General features: G+C 43.0%; 1 protein-coding gene across 1 annotated transcript in view; it reads left to right on the top strand.

Annotated features, from left to right (window-relative positions):
- Positions 1 to 18,607, top strand: part of supt5h (SPT5 homolog, DSIF elongation factor subunit) — a 91,832-nt gene that overhangs the window by 11,446 nt on the left and 61,779 nt on the right. Inside the window, exons 2-3 of the mRNA XM_067975145.1 lie at positions 12,607 to 12,707; positions 16,039 to 16,249. Of these exons, the coding sequence (XP_067831246.1) occupies positions 12,627 to 12,707; positions 16,039 to 16,249 (292 nt within the window). The 5' untranslated portion in view covers positions 12,607 to 12,626. The remainder of the gene's footprint in view (positions 1 to 12,606; positions 12,708 to 16,038; positions 16,250 to 18,607) is intronic.

Genomic DNA, 18,607 nt, shown 5'->3' with positions numbered 1-18,607 from the left:
ATATTTTCACGAACTCCAAGTATGCCAAGAAACAATTTTTAAAACCAAGCCAAACAGTTTATTTCTTACACATTTGTTTCTGACTACTTTAAAAGTGTTCATTTACTTATATTCTTTTCCCTCTGATTCTTTCATTTCTGTCTCAGTCCTTCCCTCCCTACTTCTCTTTCATTCCTTCACTGCTTTCTTATTTTCCCCATTTCCTCAGTCCACTACTTGAATTCCTTTTTGTATTTCTCATTCTTCTTACCTGTCTCATGTTAATTTTCGTTAATTCTTTCACTCTCTCTTCCCCCTCTCTCCTTCATCCACCCAATTACTAAGAAACATAAGAACATTGGAGCAGGAGTAGGTCATCTGGCCCCTTGAGCCTGCTGTGCCATTCAACAAGAGCTTCTACCTCAACGCCATTTTCCTGCACTATCCCTATATCCCTTGATACCTTTAATATCTAGAAATCTATCGATCTCTGTTTTGAACGTACTCAATGACTGAGCCTCCACAGCCCTCTAGAGTAGAGAATTCCAAAGATTCACCACCCTCTGAGTGAAGAAATTTCTCCTCATCTCAGTCCTAAATGGCCCACCCCTGGTTCTAGACTTCCCAGCCAGGGGAAACATCCTCCCTGCATGTACTCTGTCGAGCCCTGTAAGAATTTTGTATGTTTCAATGAGATCACCTCTCATTCTTCTAAACTCTAGAGAATACAGGCCTAGTCTACTCAATCTCTCCTGATATGGCAATCCTGCCATCCCAGGAATCAGTCTGGTGAACCTTTGTTGCACTCCTTCTATGGCAAGTAAGGAGACCAAAATTGTACACAATACTCCAGGTGTGGCCTCACCAAGGCCCTATATAATTGCAGTAAGACATCTTTACTCCTGCACTCACATCCTTTTGTAATAAAGGCCAGCATACTATTTGCCTTCCTAATTGCTTGTTGCACCTGCACATTAGCTTTCAGTGACTCATGTACAAGGACACCCAGGTCCCTTTGAACGTCAACATTTCCCAATCTCTCACCATTTAAAAAATACTCTGCATTTCTGTTTTTCCGACCAAAATGGATAATTTCACATTTTTCCACATTATATTCCATCTACCATGTTCTTGCCCACTCACTTAGCCTGTCTATATCCCCTTGAAGCCTCTTTGCATCCTCCTCACAACTCACATTCCCATCTAGTTTTGTGTCATCAGCAAACTTGGAAATATTACATTTGGTCCCCTCATCCAAATCATTGATATAGATTGTGAATAGCTGGGGCCCAAGCACCGATCCCTGCGGTATCCCACTAGTCACAGTCTGCCAATCTGAAAAAGACCCGTTTATTCCTACTCTCTGTTTTCTGTCTGTTAATCAATTCTCAATCCATGCCAGTATATTACCCCCAGTTCCATGTGCTCTAACTTTGTTCACCAACTTCCTGTGTGGGATCTTATCGAAAGCCTTATGAAAATCCCAATACATCACATCCACTGGTTCCCCCTTATCTATTCTACTAGTTACATCCTCAAAGAACTCCAATGTGGAGCACAAGTGTGCGTGATAGGTCCCGAAAGGTGGTGAACTATGCCTGGGCAGGGCGAAGCCAGAGGAAACTCTGGTGGAGGTCTGTAGCAGTCCTGACGTGCAAATCGGTCATCCGACCTGGGTATAGGGACGAAAGACTAATCAAACCATCTAGTAGCTGGTTCCCTCCGAAGTTTCCCTTAGGATAGCTGGTGCTCGTACACATGCAGTTTTATCTGGTAAAGCGAATGATTGAGGTCTTGGGGCCGAAACGATCTCAACCTATTCTCAATCTTTAAATGTCAAACATGATTTCCCTTTCATAAACCCATGTTGGCTCTGCCAAATCCTATTATTATTTTCTAAGTGTCCTGTTATCACATCCTTTATAATAGATTCTAGCATTTTCCCTACTACTGATGTCAGGCTAACAGGTCTGTAGTTCCCTGTTTTCTCTCTCCCTCCTTTTTTAAATAGTGGTGTTACATTTGCTACCCTCCGACCTGTAGGAACCATTCCAGAATCTATAGAATTTTAGACGATGACAACCAATGCATCCACTATCTCTATAGCCACCTCTTTCAAAACCCTGGGATGTAGATCATCGGGTCCTTGGGATTTATTGACTTTCAGTCCCATTAATTTCTCTAGTACTATTTTTTTTACTAATACTAATTTCTTTCAGTTCCTCATTCTTGCCAGACCCTTGGTTCTCTAGTATTTTTGGGAGGTTTTTTGTGTCTTTTTCCATGAAGACAGACACAAAGTATTTGTTTAATTTCTCTGCCATTTCTTTACTCCCCATTATAAATTCTCCCATCTTTGTCTGTAAGGGACCCACATTTGCCTTTGTCAGTCTTTTCCATTTTACATACCTATAGAAGCTTTTACAGTCTGTTTGTTTCTCGCTAGTTTACTCTCATATTCTATTTTCCCCTTTATCAATTTCTTGGTCCTCCTTTGCTGAATTCTAAAATGCTCCCAATCCTCAGGCTTACTGCTTTTTCTAGCAACTTTATATGCCTCTTTGATTTAATGCTATCTTTAATTTCTCTTGTTAGCCACAGTTGGTCCACTTTCCCTGTTGGGTTTTTGTGCCTGAAAGGAATATATATTTGTTGCAAATTATGTATTAATTCTTTAAATGCTAGGCATTGCCTGTCTACCACAGCCAATTTGCGCCTCATACCCTCGTAATGTCCTTTGTTTAGATTTAAGATCCTAGTTTCGGATTGAGCTACGTCACTTTCAAATTTAATGAAGAATTCTATCATCTTATGGTCACTCTACTCTAAGGGCTCCTTTACAACAAGGTTATTAATTAACCCTTTCTCATTGCACAATACTAGATCTAAAATAGCCTGTGCCCTAGTTGGTTCCTCAACATACTGATCTAGAAAACCATTTCGTATACATTCCAGGAATTTGTCCTCCACATTTAGTGCTAATTTGGTTTGCCCAATCCCATGATTACTGTATTACCCTTGTTACATGCACTTCTAATTTCCTGCTTTATACCATGCCCTACATTACCTCTGCTGTTTGGTGGCCTATAAACAACTCCCACCAATGTTTTCTGCCCCTTGTTGTTTCTTAGCTCTACCCAAACTGATTCTGAACTTCTGAGCCAAGGTCCTTTCTCACTGATTGTACTATTGTACTGATCTCATCCTTTATTAACAGCGCTACCTCACTTCCTTTTCCTTTTTGTCTGTCCTTCCTAAACGTTGAATATCCTTGAATATTCAGTTCCCAGCCTTGGTCACCCTGCAGCCACATCTCCATAATGGCAATTAGATCATACCCATCTACTTCTATTTGTGCCGTCAATTCATCTACCTTGTTGTGAATGCTGCATGCATTCAGATAAAGTGCCTTTAATTTTGCTTTTTTAACATTTTTTCCGTTTTTGACCTTATTTGCTGCTGGCCTTTGTTTCTGCTGTCTTCCAATTTCACTTACTACTTTTCTGCCTTCCACTTCCAGCTTTGTTACTCTCCCTTCCGAATCACCTCTCAGGTTCCCATCTCCCAGCCAAGTTAGTTTAAACCCTCCCCAAAAGCACCAGCAAACCTCCCTGCAAGGAGATTGGTCCTGGCCTTGTTGAGGTGCAATCCGTCCGTTTGTACAGGTCCCACTTCTCCCAGAACCAGTCCCAATGCCCCAGGAATCTAAACCCCTCCCTCCTGCACCATCTTTCCAGCCATGCATTCATCTGTTCTATCCTCCTATTTCTATACTCACTTTACTTCATAAACCCAAATATCAGGCAAGCAGTTTGTATGGAAAGACTTCTCTTAGAACTGTCGAGTATTTTAGGATTTCTAGGTTGACATGTATTCTCATTTTGATTTTGCACACAGAATTATACACTCTGTGTTGTACATGAGAGAGGGAGAAAAAAAAGTAGATGCAGCATAAACTTGTGGAGGAAAAAGACACCGATGTCTATGGCAGCACTTTGGAGAAACTTGGATGTTCTCGATCAAAACCTAATGTCATACTCATTATTGAACAATAAAGTTCAATAACTACTTTGGACAATATTTTAAGAAGTCTTCAATAACTCCACCCACACAATATTTAACTTTTAAAAATCATTTTCGTAAGAGTTTTAATTTGATACAGCCTACAGGCATTATATACTGAAATTACAAAACACGACTCAATATTGGAGATAAAAATGTTGCATTTAATGTACTAAACTCTTGTTTAATTACTTCATTGCATATTATATTTGGGCAAAGAAATTGCGACTTGGTTAAGAAGCAGATAAATTCTCATTCCTAAAAAAAAATTTGTTTTTAAAAATACAAAATCCTTTTTGCACCCCTCATATGGACAGGGCACCTAAACAAAGCATTCAAAAGCTGCATTTCAGCTACAGAAGAGCTGCATGTAGCCACTGAAATTCTTTTTGTCCACCCCAGTAGCATTGTGACATTTAATTAAAATTGTGCTTGCCTTGTCGAACTGTCCTTGCTGCAGTGACCTGATGTTCCATTTGTATTGCAGAGTTCCGTAACATAAGCTGATGTGATGCTGCCAGATTGGCAGGATGAATTTGGAAGAACCAATAATTGTCCAAATTGTACTTGTTGCTTTGCCATTCTAGCCAGGCCCTATTGCCAAGAAGCTCCATTTAGGACAACAGTGCTTGAAAGTCTGTTGCTGCTGTAGGTGGGTTGAGGAGTCATTTTGCCTGCAGCCAGACATAAAATAGTTGACCTAACCTTCATGCAATTGATGGTCTTCAATATTTGCTATCGATGGCATCCAGTGGTCAGAGGGAATCCTGTAAAGTTAATGGGATATGAACTGATGACTGTGCAATCACTGAAAAGAAGAATCTCCAACTACATGTTAATGACCCTCCCAGTAACACGTTGCATTTTATATAGTGCTCCCCGTGTGCAGGAAGAGCTCTGTATAACAAGTAAAAGCAAAAATGGGGAAAGTTGCACTTTTTGCAAAACTGTGGGCATGCATTGTTTAAACTGTAAAGTATAATAAAGTGTTGAAAATGCATTTTATTATATTTTGTTTCATCAAGTTACATCAAAACTACAGCACAGAAACAGGTATTTGCCGGCGTTTATACTCCACACGAGCCTCCTCCCTCCCTATTTCATCGAACCCTATCCGGATACCCTTCTATTCCTTTCTCCCCCATGTGTTTATCTAGCTTCCCCTTAAATGCATCTATGCTATTTGCCTCAACTACTGCTTGTGGTAGCGAGTTCCACATTCTTACCACTCTTTGGGTAAAGAAGTTTCTCCTGAATTCCCTATTTGATTTATTAGTGACTATTTTATATTTATGACCTAGCTTTGGACTTCCCCACAAGTGGAAATGTTTTCTTTACATTTACTCTATCAAACCCTATTATTAGCTATCATACCTCAGCCTTCTCTTTTCTAGAGAAAAGAGCCCCAGCCTGTTCAGCCTTTCCTGATAAGGATATCCTCTGAGTTTTGATATCATCCTTGTGAATCTTTTTTGATGCCTGAAAAATATGGAGACCAGAACAAAGCACAATACTGTGTGGTCTACCATGGTTCTATACAGGTTTCACATCTTTGCTTTTCAATTCTATCCCTCTCGAAATGAACCCGAGTGCTTGGTTTGCCTTTTTTATGGCCTTATTAACCTGCGTCCCAACTTTTAGTCATTTGTGTATCTGTATGCTGATGTGATGCTGCCAGATCTGCCTATTTTATACGGCAGGCTGAATTTGGAAGAACCAATAACTGTCCAAGTTGTACTTGTTGCTTTGCCAGTCCAGTCAGGCCCGATTACCAAGAAGCTCCATGTAGGACAATGGTGCTTGAAAGTCTGTTGTTGACCTGTAGGTGGGTTGAGGAGTCATTTTGCCTGCAGCCAGACGTAAAATAGTTGACCTAACCTTCATGCTATTGATGGTCTTCAATACTTGCTATCGAGTCCCTTTGCTCCTCTATCTCGTTTAGACTCTTACTATCCAAGCAGTATGTGGCCTCCTTATTCTTCCTACCAAAATGCACCACCTCACACTTACCTTTATTGAAATTCATCTGCCAATTACATGCCCATTCTGCAAGTTTATTAATGTCCTCTTGCAATCTTCCTTTGTATTAACTACACCCCCCAATTTGGTGTCGTTCGCAAATTCTGAAATTGTACTTCTGATTCCCGAATCCAAATCGTTAAATGTAAATTGTGAACAACAGTGGTCCCAGCACCGATTCCGGGGGGACACCACTTCCTACCTTTTGCCAGTCTTGAGTAGCTACCCATAACCCCTACTCTCTTCTGTTTTGTAGCCAGCTTGCTATCCATTCTGCTACCTGTCCCCTGACTCTGACCTTAGCCATGAGTCTACAATGCAGTACCTTATCGAAGGCCTTTTGAAAATCCAAATATATTACATTACTGCATTACCCATGTCTACAGTTTCAACTCGGTTCCAAATTTAGCTTTCATGCATGAGCAGATTGAAGTCATTTCTACAACAAAATCCTTATTCAGTACAGTTTTTGATCTTCTGGAACTGTTTGATTTGTGCAAATTTATTGCTGCTGCATAGCAATCCATTTTAAGAAAAAATTAGATCTGTTCAGATTAACATTCTCATTTTTTGTTTAAGATTTCCAGTATCTGCAGTATTTTGGTTTGTATAAATTATCTTCCCCTTTTTGTTGTCTTGCTTTATTGGTACATAGACTCATAAAGATGAGGACAGTGAGCCTTTTTAAAAACTAATTTTTGGTATAGCAATAATAGTTTATAAATGTTTTCATATGGTTCTGAATTAGCACCCAGAGTGGATAGAATGTGGAACTTGCTACCACGTAGAATAGTTGAGTCGAAATAGCATAAATACATTTAAGGGGAAGCTAGATAAGTACATGAGGGAGAAAGGAATAAGAAGTATATTGGGTTGTGTGCCGCAAGGCAAACAATTTACCCATGTATCATTAAGGAATGCATTGGAAATAATCCGGATTGCCTACTGTAATCTTCAATGGGTGGAGAAATGTCACGTTGACCACATATGGCTCAAGATAGAATGATACAGCACAGAAGGAGGCCATTTGGCCCATCAAGCCTATGCCGGCTCTTTGAAAGAGCTGTCCAATTTTTTTATTCATTCATGGGATGTGGGCGTCGCTGGTGAGGCTGGCATTTATTGCCCATCCCAATTGCCCTTGAGAAGGTGTTGGTGAGCCGCCTTCTTGAACCGCTGCAGTCCATGTGGTGAAGGTTCTCCCACAGTGCTGTTAGGAAGGGAGTTCCAGGATTTTGACCCAGTGACGATGAAGGAACGGCGATATATTTCCAAGTCAGGATGGTGTGTGACTTGGAGGGGAACGTGCAGGTGGTGTTGTACCCATGTACCTGCTGCCCTTGTCCTTCTGGGTGGTAGAGGTCGCGGGTTTGGGAGGTGCTGTCGAAGAAGCCTGGGCGAGTTGCTGCGGTGCATCCTGTGGATGGTACAAACTGCGGCCACAGTGCACCGGTGGTGAAGGGAGTGAACGTTTCAGGAGGTGGATGGGGTGCCAATCAAGCGGGCTGCTTTGTCCTGGATGGTGTCGAGCTTCTTGAGTGTTGTTGGAGCTGCACTCATCTAGGCAAGTGGAGAGTATTCCTTCACATTCCTGACTTGTGCCTTGTAGATGGTGGAAAGGCTTTGGGGAGTCAGGAGGTGAGTCGCTCGCCGCAGAATACCCAGCCTCTGACCTGCTCTTGTAGCCACAGTATTTATGTGGCTGGTCCAGTTAAGTTTCTGGTCAGTGGTTACCCCCAGGATGTTGATTGTGGGGGATTCGGTGATGGTAATGCCGTTGAATGTCAAGGGGAGGTGGTTAGACTCTCTCTTGTTGGAGATGGTCATTGCCTGGCACTTGTCTGTCGCGAATGTTAGTTGCCACTTATGAGCCCAAGCCTGGATGTTGTCCAGCTCTTGCTGCATGCAGGCATGCACTGCTTCATTATCTGAGGGGTTGCGAATGCAACTGAACACTGTGCAATCATCAGCGAACATCCCCATTTCTGACCTTATGATGGAGGGAAGGTCATTGATGAAGCGGCTGAAGATGGTTGGGCCTGGGACACTGGCCTGGGACACTGCCCTGAGGAGCTCCTGCAGCAGTGTCCTGGGGCTGAGATGATTGGCCTCCCACAACCGCTACCATCTTCCTTTGTGCTAGGTATGACTCCAGCCACTGGAGAGTTTTCCTCCTGATTCCCATTGACTTCAATTTTACTAGGGCTTCTTGGTGCCACACTCGGTCAAATGCTGCCTTGATGTCAAGGGCAGTCACTCTCACCTCACCTCTGGAATTCAGCTCTTTTGTCCATGTTTGGACCAAGGCTGTAATGAGGTCTGGAGCCGAGTGGTCCTGGCGGAACCCAAACTGAGCATCGGTGAGCAGGTTATTGGTGAGTAAGTGCCGCTTGATAGCACTGTCGACGACACCTTCCATCACTTTGCTGATGATTGAGAGCAGACTGATGGGGCAGTAATTGGCCGGATTGGATTTGTCCTGCTTTTTGTGGACAGGACGTACCTGTGCAATTTTCCACATTGTCGGGTAGATGCCAGCGTTGTAGCTATACTGGAACAGTTTGGCTAGAGGCGTGGCTAGTTCTGGAGCACAAGTCTTCAGCACTACAGCCGGGATGTTGTCGGAGCCCATAGCCTTTGCTGTATCCAGTGCACTCAGCCGTTTCTTGATATCACGTGGAGTGAATCGAATTGGCTGAAGACTGGCTTCTGTGATGGTGGGGATATCGGGAGGAGGTCGAGATGGATCATCCACTCGGCACTTCTGGCTGAAGATGTTTGCGAACACTTCAGCCTTGTCTTTTGCACTCACGTGCTGGACTCCACCATCATTGAGCATGGGGTTGTTTGCAGAGCCTCCTCCTCCCGTTAGTTGTTTAATTGTCCACCACCATTCACGACTGGATGTGGCAGGACTGCAGAGCTTTGATCTGATTTGTTGGTTGTGGAATCACTTAGCTCAGTCTATAGCATGTTGCTTCCGCTGTTTAGCATGCATGTAGTCCTGAGTTGTAGCTTCACCAGGTTGGCACCTCATTTTTAGGTACGCCTGGTGCTGCTCCTGGCATGCTCTTCTACGCTCCTCATTGAACCAGGGTTGATCCCCTGGCTTGTTGGTAATGGTAGAGTGAGGAATATGCTGGGCCATGAGATTACAGATTGTGGTGGAATACAATTCTGCTGTTGCTGATGGCCCACAGCGCCTCATGGATGCCCAGTTTTGAGCTGCTAGATCTGTTCTGAATCTATCCCATTTAGAACGGTAATAGTGCCACACAACACGTTGGATGGTGTCCTCAGTGCGAAGACGGGATTTCATCTCCACGAGGACTGTGTGGTGGTTACTCCTACCAATGCTGTCATGGACAGATGCATCTGCGACAGGTAGATTTGTGAGGACGAGGTCAAGTAGGTTTTTCCCTCGTGTTGGCAAGCTCACCACCTGCCGCAGGCCCAGTCTTGCATCTCTGTCCTTCAGGACTCGGCCAGCTCGGTCAGTAGTGGTGCTACCAAGCCACTCTTGGTGATGGACATTGAAGTCCCCCACCCAGAGTACATTCTGTGCCCTTGCTACCCTCAGTGCTTCCTCCAAGTGGTGTTTAACATGGAGGAGGACTGATTCATCAGCTGAGGGAGGATGGTAGGTGGTAATCAGCAGGAGGTTTCCTTGCCCATGAGATTTCATGGGGTCCGGAGTCAATGTTGAGGACTCCCAGGGCCACTCCCTACTGACTGTATATCACTGTACTGCCACCTCTAGTGGGTCTGTCCTGCCGGTGGGACAGGACATACCCAGGGATGGTGATGGAAGAATCTGGGACGTTGGCTGAAAGGTATGATTCTGTGAGAGTGGCTATGTCAGGCTGTTGCTTGACTAGTCTGTGGGACAGCTCTCCCAATTTTGGCACAAGTCCCCAGATGTTAGTGAGGAGGACTTTGCAGGGTCGACTGGGCTTGGTTTGCCTTTGTCGTGTCCGGTGCCTAGTGGTCCGACTGGTTTTATTCTTGTGACTTTTCGTAGCGAGATTTTACAACTGAGTGGCTTGCTAGGCCATTTCAGAGGGCAATTAAGAATCAACCACATTTCTGTGGGTCTGGAGTCACATACAGGCCAGACCGGGTAAGGACGGCGGGTTTCCTTCCCTGAAGGACATTAGTGAACCAGATGAGTTTTTATGACAATCCGGTAGTTTCATGGCCACCATTACTGATACTATTTTTTTTAAAATTCCAGATTTTATTTCAATTAACTGAATTTAAATTCCCCAGCTGCCGTGGCGGGATTTGAACTCATGACTCCAGATTATTAGTCCAGGCCTCTGGATTACTGACGAAGGAGGAAGCCTCCGAAAGCTTGTGAATTTAAAATAAAATTGCTGGACTATAACTTGGTGTTGTAAAATTGTTTACAATTGTCAACCCCAGTCCATCACCGGCATCTCCACATCATTACTTTTGAAAGTTGTTATGGAATCTGCTTCCACCACCCTTTCAGGCAGTGCATTCCAGATCATAACAACTCGCTGCGTAAATTTATTTTTCCTCGTCGCCTCTGATTCTTTTGCCAATTACTTTAAATCTGTGTCTTCTGGTTACTGACCCTTCTGCCACTGGATACAGTTTCTCCTTATTTACTCTATCAAAAACCTTTCATGATTTTGAACACCTCTATCAAATCTCCCCTTAACTTTCTCTGCTCTAAAGGAGAACAACCAGAGATTCTCTCGTCTCTCCACATAACTGAAGTCTTTCCTTCCTTGTACCATTCTAGTAAATCTCCTCTGCACCCTCTCTAAGGCCTTGACATCTTAAAGTGTGGTGCCCAGAATGGGACAAAATACTCCAGCTGCAGCCTAACCAGTGTCTTATAAAGATTTAGCATAATTTCCTTGGTTTTGTACACTCTGCCTCTATTTATAAAGCCAAGGATCCCGTATGCCTTTTTAACAGCCTTCTCAACTTGTCCTGCCACCTTCAAAGACTTGTGTATATGTACCCCTGGTCTCTCTGTTTCTGCACCCCCATTAAAATTGTGGCTGCCGATAATGACACCGCTATTCCCGGCCAGAACGGAGGTGATTGGGTAATTCCCCTGTCAATCACAGCAGATGCTGTAAGTCTCGCCCCGCCTCCAACTCATTGGATGACACCGTGGTGTCAATAGACACTCCGTCAGGAGGCAAAGGATTTCCTCCTGGAAGCAGTTATCAGAAACCAGACGTTTGTCATTAATATGTGATGCCTCCAGACAAAGGTGCATGTTTCACTTTGGGCTAAAAAAAACTGAGACAAAGTAAATCTCAACAAATACAGCAGCTATGGTTCTAGATCTTTTCCCCTGTTCATAGTTAATGGGTGGAAAAGCTAGCCCATGTTGCTCCAATTCTATAAAATTTGAAGCAGGATCACACACTCTATCCCCTCTTTAGATGTATCTGAATCATCCGTTATCCTGTGGCTGAGTGAGTGGGCAGGTAACCTGCTCCATGTCTCTGCCATTACTACTCTGTAATCTAATGCTAGGAGTAATTTCAACTAATGTTAATATTTAAAAAAAATGGTGTGTGCCTCTTTTGAGCAATTTCATGGGCCAGTAGTTAATCATATGACTTTTCCACTAGTTGTCACTTTCTCAAAATCTCATTGGCCAGTAGTGATCACATGACTTTAAATGTCTGTAATCTTTTGTAACCATCTCATTAGACGAGTGATCATGTGACTTTTAAATGTTAATGATACTTGTACTAAAATAAAAAATAACTTTCATTTTCATATCATATCACATCCTCAGGGCATCCTAAAATGCCTCAAAACCGATGAATTACTTTTGAAATTTGTGAGCAACCCCACGAAGGATGAACAAGTTATTGAGATTTCATGTGCTGTTCAGGTGTACATTGAGCAAACTCAGAACCCTTTCTCCCTCAGCTGGGAGATCAGACAAATCAAACTGCCATTAAAGTGTTTTTTTGTGTGGAGATGTTAGCAGGTATTGCATGTTTTCAACGCTATTAATATTGTACTGTAAGTCGGCAACATTTTGTTACTTTGCAACAAGATGTTAAACCATTTTAACTACAATTTTATCCTGCTTTGGGCTGGATTTGGAATGTTTCAATTTTTATGGTGAAATTTGTTCTTACTAATTTTTAGCTCAATCGGTGCAACAGCCCTAAGTTGTACTGATCAAATATCTTGATCACAACACAGATTTTCTTTCTTCTACCCTGAATCTTATGAAATTAATTCTGAATATCTCCTTACGAGTAGGGTATTTTGTATCATGTCCTCGAATACTACTTGTTGTTGAAACTTTTGTGTAGGTCCAAAGTCCATATTTTATATATAATCTAACGGATACATTTTGTTCTCGTGTGCTTATCAGGTGCATATTGTTTAAAAGAGTCTTAAACTTCTAGTTGTAAAATCTAAAGTTCTTATGTACACCCAGGTTCAAGTGAAATACTGCATGTAAAGCCCCAGAAATGCCTAACTAGAATGTTCCATATATCTTGTGTCTTATTTTAATTCTCCTTTCCATTTCAGGCTTTCACTGAATCCACAGGATGTCGGACAGCGATGGTAGTAACTTCACTGATGATGAGAGTTCCCACAGCAGTGAGGCAGAGGAGCAAGAGGAAAATGAGGTACTTGGAAATGCTCCGATTTATACAGTGGTATTGTTGCCTGGTTACTCTGTATTTGGGGAAAATGAAGTAGTTACTATTCTTCACAAAATATGCCCCCACTGTCATAAGTGCAACTAGAGTTAAAATTCTGATCTCTGAGCCTTTGGGGCCCATTGATGCTGCTAGATTGGCTGGCACCCCACAAATACTTCAATGACCTAGCAGTTCTCCTGTGGTGTTGCTCATGAATTATCTGGGGTCTCCAGTCCAGTTGTAATGTTTAGCGCTAACTTAATGTGTCTCTTTTAAGGCTAATACTAGAATACTTCCACTGTGATTTCAGTTAATAGCTATTTCTAAATTGCTCATATCAATTAGAAGTCAGCAAATTACTTAGAAATTTCAGGCCCAGTCTTGCTCTTTTTAGGAATGTTTTGCATCATATGACATTTGATGTGTGATTGACATGCGCCAGACAAAATAACTTTGTAAAATATATAAATTATGTCAATATTATATACAAACTAATTCAATTAAAAGTTAATTTAACTGTTGTGATATTGGAGCTTGTAGTCTCCGAAAACCACTTCTACAAAAATTCAGGGGGGAGTTTTCATGATTTGCCGTGCTTGGTGGAGTGATGTGGCATGTGATTTGGCCTCAGCAACCTGTGCCCTTTTGATATAGTTTCATCGTGATGAGTCTAAATTGCCTTCATTTCAACATCAGCAAAATCAGAGCCATCCTTTTTAGCACCTGTCAGCATTTACTTGTGTCATGAACTCCATCAAGCTCCCAAGCTGCTTTTGTGAGGTGCAGAATTTTGATGTCTGTGCAATCCTGAGCTTAGCTTGTTAACCCATGTCTCATCTGTTGCCAAGACCTCATTCTTCTACATCTGGAGGACTTCCTGCTTACGCTCTACCTCTTCCCCACCATTTCTAAAATCCTAATCCAAGTCTACATCATCTCAAGGACTGACCTTTCCTCACTGCCTCAACCCTTCATAAACTACAGCTAATTAAGAATTTTCCAGCCTGTGTCCTGTCTCGCACAAAGTTCCCCACACTCCTGAACCTGGTGTATTTCCATGATCTCCTGGTTCCCAATGCTGCAGTGAATGAATAAGATCCTTTATTCTCGTCTTCAAATACCTGCATTGTCTCATCCCACCCTGTCTGGAGAAATCTTCTGCAGCTTTACATTGCTACCTGCACCTTCTGCTCCTCTGACTCCAGGGGGGGTAATTTTAAACCCCAAAGAACAGGTGGGAGGTAAAAATAACAGGTTTTTTTTTGAAGTGGGGCTGCAACCTAGCTCAAACACGACCATCTCCGAGTTTAACCCAGGCTTGTTTGGAGGCATACGTGCATCTGAAACCTGGAGGTCCCAACCCCACTTAATGCTATTAGGTGGTTAGGGGCAATTTACCTCATTGAAATAGTTGAGGTGCTTAATTTTTTTGTGGATTCTAAAGTGAAACGAATTCAAGGTCACCTGCATGGGTTTCCCATGACTTCTGATCCTCGTTAGGTGAAAGTAGACGAGAAGGATTGGATCCATGAGGTGAGTGTCTTTATTGCACTGCTTGTGGGCCAGGAAGAGCAGTAGTGCTTCATCCAGGCCTAACAAGCTCACCTGGTACAATCGGACCCCCGCTATCGGCCGACACCACCACCCCCCCCCACCCCAATGGTAGAACCCCCCTCCAACTCTTCATCTGACTGCCGATCCGATCGCCTCCGTCTCCCCAATCTTCTCCAAGATGCGCGTTCCCCCCCCCCCCCCCCCCTGGTCGTCTGCGGCCCACGATATCTCCCTCCCCTCCGATTTGTGGCTCCTTTCCCTCCCAATAAGCAGCCAGCCTGTCAATCTGGCCGGCTGTTGTGCGGGAAACCCAGAAGCAAAAGTAATTACCTTTAATTGAGATGCGTCACCGATTGCAACGCACGCAATTGGCTTCCGGGTTCCCCACGTGATCATCTACCCACCCGCTGGGTTCCCGGCTCCAAGTAAAAATCATGCCCCAGGTTATTGCTTGTTCACTGCTCCATCCTCTGCATCATCCAAGTTCAGTCATTATAGGAATAGGAGGAGGCCATTCAGCCCCTCGCGCCTGTTCCTCCATTCAATTAGATCTTGGCTGATCTGTATCTTAACTCCATCTACCTGCTTTGATTCCATATCCCTTAATACCCTTGCCTAAGAAAAAATCCATCAATCCCAGTGTGAAATTTCCAATTGACCACCAGTCTCAACAGCTTTTTGGGGGAGAGAGTTCCTGATTTCCACTACCCTTTTTACATCACCCATGTGTACAGCCCCCGTGCTCCGGAAGCCTCATCAGAGGAAATAGTTTCTATCTACCCTATCGATTCCTTTAATCGTCTTAAACACCTCGATTAGATCACCCCTTATGCCCTTGCCCTCTGGAATTCTACCCTTAAGCCATTCCACCTTATTACCAGCCTCCCTGCCTTCAAAGATGTTCCTAAAAACCCATCTCTTTGCTTGTGCCTCGAGTCTCTTTCTGTTTTCCCATCCTTCCCCCCCTAAAAAAAGAAAAAAATTCTTCCTTTTTCCTGCGCACATTTTATGAGTGCTGTTGGAACAGAATTGGTTCTGCTTCACAGGGGTGTCATGCAGCTCAAAATCTAAGTAAACCCAAGTTTGAAAGGATAAAAATCTATATTATAGTGGTGTTGTTTATTAAACATATAGAAAATCTTGATGGCGGGTTAATCTGTAGCAGGATGTACATGAGTTCCCCAGTTTGATTACTGTATGTCAGGGAACTGGATTTTAGAAGGTTTTCAAGGATTGCATAGACTGCACAGCAGAGAAATAGGCCATTTGGCCCAACTGGATTATACTCCACATGAGCCTCCTCCCACTCCAATTATCTTTTCCCACCATGCTCCCGTATCCTTTTATTTCCTACTCCCTCGTGTGCCTCCCTTAAATACATCAGTGTTACCTGCTTCAACCACTCCATGTGGCAATGAGTTCCATGTCCTCATCACTCTCTGTAGAGAAATTCCTCCTATGTTCTTTATTTGATCTGTTAGTGACTATCATATTTATGTATTCTTGTTATGGTCTCATCCACAAGTGGAAACAGCTTTTGTGCATCCACCCATCGAAACCCTTCGTAATTTTATAGACTTCTATCAGGTCTCTTATGAGGCGTTTTTCCAGAGAAAAGGGTCTCATTCTGCTCAATCTTTCCTGATAGTTGCATCCTCTCAATTCTGGTAACAAAGGAGTGTCGACTGATTCCATTTTACCTCTAATTTAGCGAGTGTTTTTCTCGTCATTAACCTGTCTGTATGCTTTTACTGTAATTTAGGAGGAGGAAGAGCATGCCAGTAGAGGTGGCAGCGAGAAAGCAGAGGGAGAAGGAGAGGTAGAAGAAGAGGCAGAAGAAGCTGACGAGGAAGAGGAGGAGGAGGAGGAAGAGGAGGAAGAAGAGGAGGAAGAGGAAGAGTATGATGAGGAAGAAGATGATGACCGACCCAAGAAGAAACCACGACATGGGGGATTCATCTTGGATGAAGCTGGTATTGAACTGGATTTGTATTTTTATGTGGTTAGATATCTGGATTGGGGACGCTGATCATTTTGTATCATTATTGAGGCGCATAAATTATGATCTGTGGATGTTCGTAATATTGCAGAATACCTTTTCAGTTTTGCAATCTTTATTTTGTTAAAACATGGCCACCTTTACTTGAGGAAATGAAACATATTTTAACATGTTTTTGTTTCAGGTAGGGTTATTTTGATGGAACAAAATAGTTTGGTGGTTTCAAATGACTTGTTTTAAACTTGTTGAGCTTTGTGCTTGAGATTTGATATTTTACTAAACCCCTAGAATTGATTACGTCTTTATAAGATCCCTTTGGGATGCATTCACTAGAATTTGTACCATCTCCCAGTAAGCTTGTTGTTGACGCTATTGAAATACTGCTGATATGTGAAAAGAAAATCCTTATTTGATTATTGAAGGGGAGGAACGTAACTATGGATGGGAAAAGATGCATTTTAATTCAGTGAGCCAGTTATGCTATCCAATGTGTGTTGACTTAGAGCTGTTTTGGCTTCAAGTCAGCATACTCCCGTGTAATTAGGGTGTGAAGCACTGAAAGCACAGTTTGCCCAACAGTGTGAGAGCACTGCCAGGAGGTTGTCTTATTCTGCTTTGGCTTCGCGCCTGCTGCAGTCTTGCCGACAGTTGTGTGCAAAGTGAAATTTAAAGGTCGGTGCAGTCCATTGGAATCTTTTTAATGTTAAGGACGTGACATAAGAACATAAGAAATAGGAACAGGAGTAGGCCATATGGCCCCTCAAGCCTGCTCCGCCACTTAGTCAGATCATGGCTGATCTTCAACCTCAACTCCCCTTTCCTGCCTGATCCCCATATCCCTTGATTCCCCTAGAGTCCAAAAATCTATCTACCTCAGCCTTGAATATACTCAACGACTCAGCATCCACAGCCCTTGGGGTAGACAATTCCAAAAGTTCACAACCCTCTGAGTGAAGTAATTCCTCTTCATCTCAGTTTTAAATGGCCGACTCCATATCCTGCAACTATGCCCATAATTCTGGACTCTCCAGCCAGGCGAAACAACCTCTCAGCATCTACCCTGTCAAGCCCTTCAGAATCTTATATATTTCAATGAGATCACCTCTCATTCTTCTAAACTCCAGAGAGTATAGGCCCATTCTACTCAATATCTCCTCATAGGACAACCGTCTCATCCCAGGGATGAATCTAATGAATTTTCGTTGCACCGCCTCTGGGGCGACTGTATCTTTCCTTGGGTAAGGAGACCAAAACTGTACGTAGTACTCCAGGTGAGGTCTGTACAATTGTAGTAAGACTTCCCTTACTCTTGTACTCCAACCCCCTTGCAATTAGGAAAGCAAAAGCTACCATGCCATTTGCTTTCCTAATTGCTTGCTGTACCTGCATGCTAGCTTTTTGTGTTGCTTGTACGAGGACACCCAAGTCTTTCTGAACACCAACATTTAATAGTTTCTCACCATTTTAAAAAATATTCTTCCTACCTCACATTTCCCCACATTATACTCCATCTGCTACCTTCTTGCCCACTCACTTAACCTGTATATATCTCTTTGCAGACTCTTTGTGTCCTCCTTACAGCTCACTTTCCCACCTAGCTTTGTACCGTCAGCAAACTTGGATACATTACACTCGGCCCCTTCATCTAAATCATTTAATATAGATTGTGAATAGCCGAGGCCCAAGCACCGATCCTTGCGGAACCCCACTAGTTACAGCCTGCCAACCTGAAAATGACCTGCTTATCCCTACTCTCTCTCTCTTTTCTGTCCGTTAACCAATCCTCTATCCATGCTAATATATTACCCCCAACATCTTGTGTAAGAACCTTTTATGTGGCACCTTATTGAATGCCTTTTGAAAATCCAAATATGACATCCACTGGTTCTCCTTTATCTACCCTGCTAGTTACATCCTCAAAAAACTCTTAATAAATTTGTCAAAAGTGATTTCCCTTTCATAAAACCATGTTGACTCTGCCTAATGATATTGTAATAGTCTAAGTGTCCTGTTAGCACTTCCTGACGACTTTTCCTGACGACTGATGCCAGGCTAACTGGCTTGTGGTTCCCTGTTTTCTCTCTCCCTCCTTTCTTGGATAGTGGGGTTACATGTGTTGCCTTCCAATCCACTGGGAGGTGACAGCTCATACTCGGCTAACATCAAAATTCAGCTGCCATTTGGATGCTCGTGAGCAGAATGCTATACCTGTGTGAAAGTGCACAGAGAGTTGATATAGAATTGCTGGCAGTAGAATTTCAGTCTGCCCACCCTACATTGTTCTGTACGGTACATGTCTTGAGGCCAGTACCTGTAGTATGAAAGTGCCCTA

The sequence above is a fragment of the Heptranchias perlo genome, chromosome 41 (assembly GCF_035084215.1).
Source record: "Heptranchias perlo isolate sHepPer1 chromosome 41, sHepPer1.hap1, whole genome shotgun sequence".
NCBI classification, from domain to species: domain Eukaryota; kingdom Metazoa; phylum Chordata; class Chondrichthyes; order Hexanchiformes; family Hexanchidae; genus Heptranchias; species Heptranchias perlo.
Note: the sequence above shows the minus strand (reverse complement) of the source record. Positions and strands in the feature narration are given on the sequence as shown.